At 40.8% G+C, this 12,586-nt stretch overlaps 1 protein-coding gene across 1 annotated transcript in view; it reads left to right on the forward strand.

The window, feature by feature from the left end:
• Positions 1-547: 547 nt before the first annotated feature.
• Positions 548-12,586, forward strand: part of LOC142944449 (putative E3 ubiquitin-protein ligase HERC1) — a gene marked incomplete at its 3' end in the record, with an annotated part of 39,130 nt that continues 27,091 nt past the window's right edge. The window contains exons 1-11 of the mRNA XM_076085655.1: positions 548-646; positions 3,728-4,704; positions 5,225-5,320; positions 5,559-5,753; positions 7,912-8,223; positions 8,319-8,415; positions 9,373-9,516; positions 9,690-9,817; positions 10,119-10,263; positions 11,065-11,236; positions 12,374-12,508. Coding sequence (XP_075941770.1) covers positions 3,754-4,704; positions 5,225-5,320; positions 5,559-5,753; positions 7,912-8,223; positions 8,319-8,415; positions 9,373-9,516; positions 9,690-9,817; positions 10,119-10,263; positions 11,065-11,236; positions 12,374-12,508 — 2,375 coding nt within the window. The remainder of the gene's footprint in view (positions 647-3,727; positions 4,705-5,224; positions 5,321-5,558; positions 5,754-7,911; positions 8,224-8,318; positions 8,416-9,372; positions 9,517-9,689; positions 9,818-10,118; positions 10,264-11,064; positions 11,237-12,373; positions 12,509-12,586) is intronic.

Raw genomic sequence — 12,586 nt, forward strand, 5'->3', positions numbered from 1 at the left:
TAAAACGGCACATTGATAGAAAGAACAGCTTTGGTCAAAATTAGGAGTTATTTACATTTATTTTTATGGGGAAACTAGGTTGTCCCCACTCTTAATGCCACTACTGTAGATGCACATATGCATGTATATGAAAATGTTCCTCTTTTCATGCTGTATAGTTTGACTTTTTTTATTGTTTAGTCGACTTGTTGCATTAGCAGAATGAATATTTATCAGGATCAGAATCAGAAATTTAGTTTATTTCCAATGTATGTTGCACATACAAGGAATGTGTAATGGCGGCTGGTGCATAACATTAAACAATCAACAAGAAATAGAAACATATTAAAATGTACAATAGAGTATGAAAGAATATAAAATAAAGTGCACAACAAACAGATAACAGTACTATAAACAAGTATGATGAAGTGTAATGTAAAGTGTCAAGTGTTTAAATGAAGAAATAAATAAATATATATATATATACAGACATACAGTAGATATCCTGATGCACACTCCATACCAGTTGGTGGCGGTTATGCACCAATCATTGTTTGCCAACCGCCAATGGAAGGTTCCATGCATGTCACCTTTTCACAGTAAACTGTCCATGAAATGCACAGTCTTGTGTAAGCACTACGAGGAGGCCTGTTTGGCAGTTTTACTGGTAAGCGAGCTTTATTTTTTATTTGTATTTATGTTAATTAATTATTCAAGCTAACGTCAGAAAGTGTAGCTAGCAAAAAGCTAACCCTAGCTATGATACAGCAGATAAGCCAATCTATAATGCTGAAGCTAAAATCGCTCCTTTAAGACATGAATATGCATATTGGTATGTGATTAACTTAAGGTAATAACTCTATTGTTATCTGCACATTATAGTGTCACGTCTGTGATTACGGTATTGTATGATTTTGCTAGCTGAGTGACGTGAGAGGAAAGTTAGCTTAACGTTAGCTAGCTAACATAAACAGCAGCATCATTTGACAATATTAACGGTTAATTGTTTTTTCCGCACGCGCTGGTAAAGGCTGCTGTTAACCGTTTCTTGTGTGATGTCATGTTTTTAAATTTTAGCAGTTGGTGATAATCACCATGTTTGCCGTTGGTGATAAACTGCCCTTCTAATCTGACACAACAAGCAGGTTAGCACAAAGCTAACTGTCTAATATCACCGGTGGTTAGGTAAGTTATTTATTTAAGTGCTAACAACTTCAGCTAAGATAAAAATGAAAAACAAATTAATTAATGCATTGGGCTGTGGCTGCAAGATGACTTGTCCAGTTAGCGTAGCTAGCTAGCTAACTGGACAGTTGGTACGATTACAATATGATTGGTCGGTTAGCAGCTAGCTAACCAGTAGAAACTAATATTTAAAAAGTAGAAACCAGTAGAAACTAATATTTAAAAAAATAGAAACCAGTAGAAATGAATATAAAAACCAGTAGAAATAATATTAAAAAAACAATAGAAACCAGTAGAAATTAATATAAAAAACAATAGAAACCAGTAGAAATTAATATAAAAACCAGTAGAAATAATATAAAAAAACAATAGAAATCAGTAGAAATTAATATAAAAAAAGAAATCAGTAGAAACTAATATTAAAAAAAAATAGAAACCAGTAGAAATTAATACAAAAAAATTGAAACCAGTAGAAGCTAATATAAAAATAGAAACCAGTAGAAATTGATATAAGAAACCAGTAGAAATGAATCTAAAAAACAATAGAATAAAACAATATTGTTTACCTAAACAACTGCAATGTCAAAGATAAAATAAAATAATCCTTTATTAGTCCCGCTGTGGGGACATTTACAGGATTACAGCAGCATAGTGGTGTGTGTGTGTGTGTGTGTGTGTGTGTGTGTGTGTGTGTGTGTGTGTGTATATATATATATATATATATATATATATATATATATACACACACACACACACACACAGGAAAGTGCAAACAAGAGACATAGAATAAACCCCAAAATAAAATCAAGTATTATAAATAAGTAAGAAAACAGTAAAGAATATTAAATAAGTAAAAAATCCACAATAACTAAAATAGGTATTAATATAGTTATTATTAATACACATTTGACTACAGTGCTGTTTTTCTACTACTAAATAATAATGAGTAATATTCATAATTTGCATTAAATCCCGTAATTGATTCTGATGATTGGTCGGTTAGCAGCTAGCTAGCTAGCTATCAGAATCAGCTTTATTGAATTTGACTCCGGTTTTCACATTGCTCTCAACGTACATACATGGAATATACAAATAAACAAGAAAAATATAAAATCAAGGACATTAAAGACAACAAAGTAACTAAGCATAAACAAACAACTACTATGTACAATATAAATATACATCGAAGAATATATATGAACATAAAGAACAATGGACAATGGATTTGGGATATTGGTGTAGAATGGTGGTAATAGTGCAAATGGAGGTGCAGTATTTCTTCACTTGTTCGTGAGAGTATCATGAACAATCACAACTACAATATGATTGTAAACAACTGCAGTGTTGAGCCTGTAGCCTCACCAGTGTGTCTGCAGAAAGTTGCTCACCTTCACTGTAAACTGGAGCAAAGCATTTAGCTGGATTACAAAATGTCAACGATAAACATGGTATTTGTTTATACAACAGGTATGATGGAAGAAGGTTATCTCATTTATATAGCACATACAAGCAGAGAGACATCCGGTGTATATGTGGAAATAAAGCAAGATTACAATTGGAAACGAGTTTAAACACAATCAAACACGGGTTGAACACACTTGAAAGCCCGAGAATAACGGTGGATTTTAAGGTGCATCTTAAAAGCATCAATAGACTCCACCTTTCTCCACGAACAGTGCACAGCCAGTTGGCCACATTGGGCGGATCCGATGGGTCTGGTGCTGTAAGGGCTGAGAGACTCTGAAGAATATGTAAGGGTGAGAACATGTAGGGATTTGTGTAAGGATGCAAGGATAGGAGTGAAGTGGTCACGTTTCTTGGACTTTGTTAGCGGGCAGCAGCGCTTTGACCCACACGTTACTCATCTTTACACCTGGCGTACCTCAACTTAAACCCAGAGGCAGTAAGGTTACCTACAGAGAACCCTTTCTAGATTGCAACTGGTGTCAAAAAGAAGCATGCCTTTAGTTTCCAGTTATGGATTCTTTGAAGCAGAGTTTGGACTTCTCTGACCTGTTATGCACGGGTCAACATGTGTGTAGTGTTTACAATACAGACTGGAGCGAGGCTAGTCTGTAAATGTATGGCTAAACTTCACAAACGACTAAACATCATGAAATAGAATGTAATCAGTGTGCATATAAAATATTGGTACAAGTAATAATACAACTTTAAATCGCACGATAAAGCATTAAAAAAAACCTTTATTCAACCAGGCTAGTTTTCACTGAGAGCAGTGCTCTATTATCGGGCAGATTTAGATATTATTTTCTGTTTTGATATATATTAGGTCATATTTACATAGATTACCTCATCTGTGTTATTAGCACATAAGTCCATAATGTTTGTTTCTTCATCTTGATTCACGATATTATCCAGTGAAGAAGTGTTGAATGGATCAAGGTCTGTGCCAATTTTGCAAACTGGAAACTATTAATAACCTCAAACTGAAGATTATTGTGTTTTTCCCCAACATTTTAAATAGCGTTGAGAAAAGACAGCCTTTGCGAACACAAATTGCTGTTCACAAGCTTGATATTAACAATTTGTCTGATGTTTTCAGGACTGATGGCTCCAGAGTGACATGCCATGGCTCTGATGATCCCCCCGGTGAAGCTCAAATGGCTGGAGCACCTGAACAGCTCGTGGATCACGGAGGACAGCGAGTCGATCGCCACACGGGAGGGAGTGTCGGTGCTGTACTCGAAGCTGCTGGTCAACAAAGAGGCCGTGCTGCTGCCCCAGCAGGTGCTGTGTCTGAAAGGGCCCCAGCTCCCGGACTTTGAGCGTGAATCCCTCTCCAGCGATGAGCAGGAGCACTACCTGGACGCGCTACTCAGCAGCCAGTTGGCCTTGGCCAAGATGGTCTGCTCCGACTCTCCCTTCGCTGCAGCCCTGCGCAAACGTGTGCTGGTGCTCCAGCGCATCTTCTACGCACTTTCCAACAAGTACCACGACAAAGGAAAGGTCAAGCAGCAGCAGCACTCTCCAGAGAACAACTCGGGCTCGGCCGATCTGCACTCTGTCAGCGAGCGGCCGCGCTCCAGCACGGACGCCCTCATCGAGATGGGCGTCCGCACGGGCCTCAGCCTTCTTTTTGCTCTGCTGCGCCAGAGCTGGATGATGCCTCCTCCACCCAGCCCCAGCGGAGGTGCCGGAGGCAACATAAACTTGTGTAACGATGTCATTCACACGGCCATCGACGTGGTCAGCTCCCTGCCGCCCCTCTCTCTGGCCAACGAGAGCAAGATCCCGCCAATGGGCCTGGACTGCCTGGCCCAGGTCACCACTTTCCTGAAGGGGGTAACCATGCCAAACTCTGGGGCGGACATTTTAGGGCGGCGGCTTGCCTCCGAGCTGCTGCTGGGGCTGGCCTCCCAGAGGGGCTCCCTGCGCTACCTGCTGGAGTGGATCGAGATGGCCTTGGCTGCATCAGCCCTGGTCAGTGCTATGGAGGAGAATAAGGTGCTACAGAACCAAGAAGGGCTCATCGGATATGATTGTTTCATGAACATCCTCATGCAGATGAGGCGCTCTTTGGTAAGTAAACATCAACACTGCTGGCAGATTGGAAGTGTGGTTTAATAACTCAAACCAGAACTGTTATAACTTCTGCTTAAACAAGGACTCAGTAGCCTCGGCAGCTTTACTTTGCTCATCCAACCACGTCTTTCTTGTCTCTATGGAAAACACTATAAACTAACAATAATTCATCCATCTGTATGCTTTATAGTGCAGCTATTATGATCTTAAGGGGTGATAACTGAAAACACTACTGACATTCTGCACCAACCAAATACAAACATGCTGGTAAATAAACAATGATGATGTCATAGGCTTTCAAACGAGTTATTTACGTTTTTTTCAAAGTTTTCGGGGTTGTCTAAAATGTATCACATGGTTTTTGGATTCCTATCAGATTTAAAGGTGCATAGGTTGTTTAACGTTTCCTTTTGGTGGTCTGTGACAAAGGCCCCCTGTTGAGTGTGATGATTGTAATTGTTTTGAAGTCATTATGGTCTGAACATTTATATATTTAAATGCGTTTCTTCTGTCTCAGGGCTCCTCAGCAGATCGCAGCCAGTGGAGAGAACCCACACGGACCACTGATGGCTTGTGCTCATTGTATGAGGCAGCACTCTGTCTCTTAGAAGAAGTAAGACATTTTAGAAGTATTCTACGTATCATTATACTCTAAATAATACACCTCAACATGCTTATTTAAAGGAGTGGATAGCCTTCACTTCGATCCATACGAGTAACTCCTGTAAGTTACTAGTCAAAAATATGTTGGAAGGAAAAGGGAGGAGATGTCATTTTAAGAAACTCGTCAGACACAAATGATTATTCAAAGATGTCCGGAGCGGTTCTTAACTCGCGTCCTTTTCTTCCAGGTATGTCGAATGGCGTCGGACTACTCTCGCACCTGCGTCAGCCCAGACAGCATCCAGACCGGCGAGACGCCCATGGTGTCTGAGACCTGTGAGGTCTACGTGTGGGGCAGTAACAGCAGCCACCAGCTGGTGGAGGGAACGCAGGAGAAGATCCTGCAGCCCAAGCTGGCCACGAGCTTCGCCGACGCACAGACCGTAAGAGAACAACAGTTCACAAGTCTTCTGTAGAGCTGTGTGTCTGCACATGTTTAGAGAGGCAGCATCTGAAGCTTTCTGACACTGTGGTGGCTAGATTTTAAATTTAGCACATTTTAAAGTTAAACGCACCAATCTGGTTCCCTTTAGAGCAGAATTAAGAAGAACTTTGTGCTCTTGTAAACAATTTCACTTCTGCAATTTACTTGTTGTAGCATGGGATGGAATGTAACTTTGTACACGTTTTGAGGTACTTGTACTTAAGTATTTCCATTTTATGTAACTTTATACTTCTACTCCACTACATCTCAGAGGGAAATATTATACTTTTAATTTCATAACATTTATTAGACAGTATTAGTCACTAGTTTGGCTATTTTGCAGATTCATGTTCTTAACACAAAATATAAATAACCTTATGAACTATGAACTATTATTAAGTAGTATATTATGAAGTATATAAAGTAGTTCAAATGAGCTTCACCAGCTGCAACATTAAAGTGATGAACACATTAATGCATCAATAATTATAATCCAATGATGCATATAGTATTTGAGTGCATATTGAGTGTACTTTTACTTCTGGTACTTAAAGTGTATTTTGATGCTAATACTTTTACTTCAGGAACATTTTTAATGCAGGACGTTTAGTATTTTTACACTGCGTGCCAGTAAACATTTCTACCATAAACACATTGGTGGTATAAATATTAACCGTGATGACGCGGCACAAAGTCACAAAGCATGACCGAGGTAATTAATGTAAAAATGACCTCGGTTCAAAATTAAATTAGCTATGTTTTGTCAAATGGGTTAAGTTTTAAGGGGGAAATATTGTTTTTCTTCAGAGCATGAATTTTACTGATCAGCATGATCACAAAAAGAGCATTTCATAAACACGTGTGACATCATGCATTAACAGCACTGGTTCTCCCTTCAGCGGAACTACAGCTGTGTATCAAAACAATGTGACATGCTGTGTTAGACGGATCGATGGTATGAGACAATTATCTTACCCACATAACCTTTGTTCATCTGTTTATAATGTCAGGGGCCTCTCTGCAAGATGAAGTTGCACAAAATCATTTTTCCTAATGTGCTGCTGAATTTGCAGGAAATTAAATCAAATAATCATCAGAAACTAGCTCAGCCTGGTCTCTTGAAAACTGCCTTTTTCAATTGCATTTCCCAGATGACCTACTTAATTTAAGATACGTAACAAACATTTGTTTTAAGCCAAAGCAAGATCTTTTACTAAAGTATTTTTTTTCAGTAGTTTTTGTTTTGTTTTGTGTCAGGTTGAAATTCACAACGTTAAAAATGTGTTTAAAACTGTAAATACGTTTCCCTCAAAAACATAATTGAGAAAGCAGTTCAGTTGTATGGGAACATCATTTCTTGGAGACCGGGTGTTGTATCCAGGCGGCAACCTCCAGGTCTATAAAGAGCCTTAAAGCTGCATTCTCTCTAGTGTCCACCAGGGGGCGACTCCTCTGGTTGTATAGAAGTCTATGAGAAAATGACTCTACTTCTCTCTTGATTTATTACCTCAGTAAACATTGTAAACATGAGTTTATGGTCTCAATCTCTAGTTTCAAGTCTTCTTCAATACAGCATGATGTTCATTTAGTACATTATGGTCCATTTAGAGTCAGACAGACCATAAAGCAGGGGATGCTTTAGGGCGGGGCTACACGGTGATTGACAGGTCTCTACCAGAGACGTATATGTTGCGTCTACGTCCAAATCATTCTTGCCAACAAGGTTAAATTAGTTTTAATATTTTAGTTAGTTAATGGAAATACTATTGTCAACAAAAGTGTTTGATCATAGCTTCTGTTGATGAAAACCAGTGTACTCCGTGTATTATTATAAAGCAGGGGCTGCTTTAGGGGCGGGGCTACACAGTGATTGACAGGTCTCTACCAGAGACGTATACGGCGTCTCTACGTCACTCCTCCTCAGTCCAGATATGGTCACTTCCTGTTCACTGGTTGCAAAATAACCCACTCAGATTTCGATGGCCAAAATTCTGAAAAACCGTAGTCCACCAACCAATGAGACAACTACGCCCTTCACAGCTGTAGTTTAGCGCCACAGGATTTTACCACAGCGCTGGTCACTCACTCACTCACTCACTCACTCTCTCTCTCTGCAGATTGAGGCGGGCCAGTACTGCACTTTTGTGATCTCGTCCGATGGCTCCGTCCGGGCCTGCGGTAAAGGCAGCTACGGCCGTCTGGGCCTCGGAGACTCCAGCAACCAGTGGACGCTCAAGAAGCTCACCTTTGAGCCCCACCGCGCCATCAAGAAGGTGTCGTCGTCCAAGGGCTCCGACGGCCACACGCTGGCCTTCACCACGGAGGGCGAGGTGTTCAGCTGGGGCGACGGTGACTACGGCAAACTGGGTCACGGGAACAGCTCAACACAGAAATACCCCAAACTGATCCAGGGGCCACTCCAGGGGAAGGTAGGGCTATTCTATTCACATGGTGCACATTATTTCATCTTTTAAATCCAGTAACCGATGATTAAGTCTGATGTGTGTCTGTTGTTCTGTGTCAGGTGGTGGTGTGTGTGTCTGCCGGCTACAGACACAGTGCTGCAGTCAGTGAGGATGGAGAGCTGTACACGTGGGGTGAAGGAGATTTTGGAAGATTAGGTAAGTTGCTGAACTCATTTAGGATCTCTTTTAATGTACGGCTGTTACTTTTAAGTAGTTCCCAGTACAACCGGGGGGATTGTCAACGCTCTTAGATTCTCTTCTTACTCTTCTCACTCATGGTTATAACTTTGTAACACTTTGTAACTTATTTTATTGTCTCGCTTTTTCTGCTTTGTCTGTCAAAGCACTTTGTAAACTCTGTTTCTGAAGTTGCTATATAAATAAAGTTATTATTATTATTAATAACCCCTCAAGCTAACTCTCGTTAACACGGTAAAACACCATGACGCACAACAATTTGTGACTCATAAATTTGTTTAACTAATAACTGGCCATTTACAAAGTTCCACTACTGCACGGCATTCTGGGTAACGCTGTAGCTGACAGCTAGTAGCATGTCTGTTGACAGATGGGAGCGGCTCCGTCGCTACCGCACAGAAAAGAGAGATGTGGTCCGTTTATAGATGCAAATATCTTAAAATATTTTATTTAGAAAAAGAAAGCTGTTGGTTTTCTAACTGATTTATTTATAAGTTATTTTATTTACTATTTTGCAGTTTGCACGATAATAATTGTTTACGTTCTGATTTCTTTATATTTGGAATGATTTTGTAATAATAATAATAATTATTATTATTATTATTATTATTAGTAATTAAAGCCTTCAGTATATACATGATGACATTAAATGTTTTAGTTTAGTTTAGTATTCTATGTACTCCTGACTGCAGAATGAGCCACCATGAACACATGAACCTGTAAAGGCCCAGTCATGACAGGAAGAAGTGCTGTGAACTAATACTCGAGAGAACAACCTCGTTCTGCTCTGTGTGCCGGATGCTCCGCGTGGACTTTTTTTAACCCTCCACTCAGACGAGCTAAATAAAACTCCACATTTGTAATTTCCGTGCGTAAGCAGTCTGACGTTTTCTTTCATTGTTTGGGGGGATGCAGGTCACGGTGACAGCAACAGCCGAAACATTCCTACCCTGGTTAAAGACATCAGTAACGTGGGAGAGGTGTCGTGTGGCAGCTCTCATACCATCGCTCTGTCCAAGGATGGACGCACCGTGTGGTCCTTCGGAGGAGGAGACAACGGTGAGGAAACCCTTCACCAAGACTTTGTTGTTAAACGTCATCAGTGATCTTGTAAATTGAATTTAAATTGGAGCCTTCACATAATTCTTGCAGTTTTGTCTTGTATTTCTTCAAATTGTACTACAGTGTGAGTACATGCTCTCATACAAGTGAAACCACGTGTTGTCCCGCAGGAAAACTCGGTCACGGTGATACCAATCGAGTCTACAAGCCAAAAGTAGTGGAAGCCCTGCAGGGAATGTTCATCAGGAAAGTGTGTGCAGGAAGCCAGTCGTCTCTCGCCTTAACCTCCACCGGACAGGTATGACAGCAGTCCTAAAGGGTTAACCAAGACGGGACAAAAGCCCGGTTTGTTGAGGAATAAATGAAGGCTCTTTGTCCCAAAGAGGGAATTTCATACTGCTGTTTATGCATTTCTGCTGACAGCCGGTTGGACGTTGACAGTGATGACTTGTTACGTAACGGAGCTCTTCTTTCTCAGGCTTTGTCTCAAAGATACAGTCTCACTGTTTTTACTCCTGGAGACCAAAATTAAATGATTTGCGATGTGAGCAGCGGAAGAACTCCTCTGCTGATGTTGATTGGTGCCACTTGTTCTTTAGGTGTACGCGTGGGGCTGCGGTGCTTGTCTGGGATGTGGTTCCTCTGAGGCCACAGCTCTCAGACCCAAACTGATCGAGGAGCTGGCTACCACCAGGGTGGTGGACATCTCTATCGGGGACAGTCACTGCCTGGCCCTGTCGCATGGTTTGTCTTTTGCTCTTCTCTTTCGGGAGCTTTTTGTCACAGTTTCTCTCTGTAGTCTTGATTTTCTCTGTAATATAAAAGTCCTGCAGCTCTATAGAAACAGAACAATCATGACTAGAAGTAGAGAGAACTAGAACATGTCTTTTGTGCAGAAGTTTCACGGATTTTTGTTGTCACATGATTGTTGGTCTCAGATGAATCAATCATGACTTCATAGTTTCACTGAGGAGCTCACAATTTAATGTTTTTTACAGAAAAAAGCAAAGCTTTATTTGTGGCGAGATTTTAAAGGAGACATGTAGAATAAAATGTTGTTGATGAAATTTCACAATTTTAAGCTTTGTTTCGGTTTCTTTTTCAGACGGAAGTGTTTGTCGCACATGATGTGTTCAAGGGCCGTCAGAAAGACGATAATGGTGTTTTTTTTTTTACAGCTGGCTGTGATAAACGGTGTAGTTTCTGCGATTGTTTAGAGGAAACATGCTTTTCAGTCCCGCTGGCGGGTTTTGGGGATTTAGAGGGTCGGTAACTCTGAGCAGCTGCTGCTGCATTAAAACACGTTAGCATGGTGTCGGGGATCAATGTGGCTGAACATGCTAAATCCACGGCCTCTTGTCAAGTCACAGTGTGATCATGATTTTATGTTTGTTAAACAAGTGACAGAGCTGTCGCAAGTAGCGTGATGTAATAGCAAAATACATAGACCCTGTTTGTTTAGGCTAATGCTTAACTGAAGCTAGACCGTATATTTCAGATCAGTGTAGTACAGATTCTATATCTAATCTTGTATTACTTCTCCAGACAATGAAGTGTACGCATGGGGCAACAACTCCATGGGCCAGTGTGGCCAGGGGAACTCCACGGAGCTGATCACCAAACCCAAGAAGGTGGTGGGTCTGGACGGAGTCGCTATTCAGCAGATCTCAGCCGGAACGTCCCACAGCCTGGCGTGGACCGCCCTGCCCAGAGACAGGTCAGCTCAACATCAGAGTAACTGCTGTAGCGACGGTAGCATTGAACATAAACATAGCCACACAGGGAGGGGAGGGGGGAGGGGGGTGGGGGGGGGGGGGGGGTTTGATAGGATTGCACAATAGAGGTCAAAGGTCAGTGACTGCACGTGAAATGGCAGCAGTTTCTTTTTCCTTCTGTGTGATGTTAATGTCATGTTGACTGTGTTACTGACGTAAAGTACAGAGTGTCTCAGTGAGTCTTAAGGAGGTTAGATCTTGATAAACATGCAGTTCTTTTAGATGAAAGTCACTCTGTCTCCTAATGTGTAAAAGTTATAAATATAATAAGAGATGATATAGTCAAAACATTATAAACACCATGTCAACGGTACATCAGTGTTATGAAAAAAAAATCTGATAATCTTTTAAAGTAAAGTGTTAAATGTTCGAGAAAAACCAAATTAACAAGAAAAAAATGTAATATTCTCTGAGATTGAGCTCTCAAATTAGTGAGAAAAAAAATCTGAATGTTTGACTTTGCAATGTTGGATTAAACTTCATCACACCACAGTGGAGTACCACACATGTACTGATCCAATGTTTATGATAATATTGTGATTCCTTTTGATAAATCTGATGAGGTCATTACCGGAGGAACAATACGCAGCGTCTGTGGTGTGATGATGTCGATTCAACCTTCAAAGTAAAGTGATGAGATTTCTTGACAAAAAAAAAACAGGAAACCACATTGCCAACTCTCACATGTGTCACATTTATTTTGATATGCAGTGTTCACAGGAAGTGCATTCTTTAGATAGATCGGTAGAAAACTAACATTCATTAGAAAACAGGAGTAAGGCAGAACTTTGTTGAAGTGGTTTTGAGGCACGGCATCGATTCTACACATAAAGTTCAGTTAACGTTTCATCACGACGAGCACGACTAACCCGACGTTATTCCTGCTGGTTTAAATCAGTGGAGAAATGCTTCAAGCTTCATCAGTTTAGTGGACAAAGTGTTTGAATGACAACAACAGCATGTCCCTCCAGAGCTTTGATGTTTGACATTCATTCCACTGGAGCACCTATGAAGCACTAGAGCTCTTCATATTCATATTAATATTAATATATGAATACTTACTCCCTGTGGCTCTGTAGGCAGGTGGTGGCTTGGCACAGGCCCTACTGTGTCGACCTGGAGGAAAGCACCTTCTCCCACTTGCGCTCCTTCCTCGAGCGCTACTGCGACGGCATCAACAGTGAAGTCCCTCCTCTTCCGTTCCCCTCATCCAGGTAAACACACACGGCCACCATCACTGCACTGACCGGTGTGGAGAAAACACAGAGAAATAACCGTGTATAATTAAGCAC

Source organism: Anarhichas minor, unplaced genomic scaffold, assembly GCF_050575085.1.
Source record: "Anarhichas minor isolate MPS153535 unplaced genomic scaffold, ASM5057508v1 ptg000233c, whole genome shotgun sequence".
Lineage (NCBI taxonomy): Eukaryota > Metazoa > Chordata > Actinopteri > Perciformes > Anarhichadidae > Anarhichas > Anarhichas minor.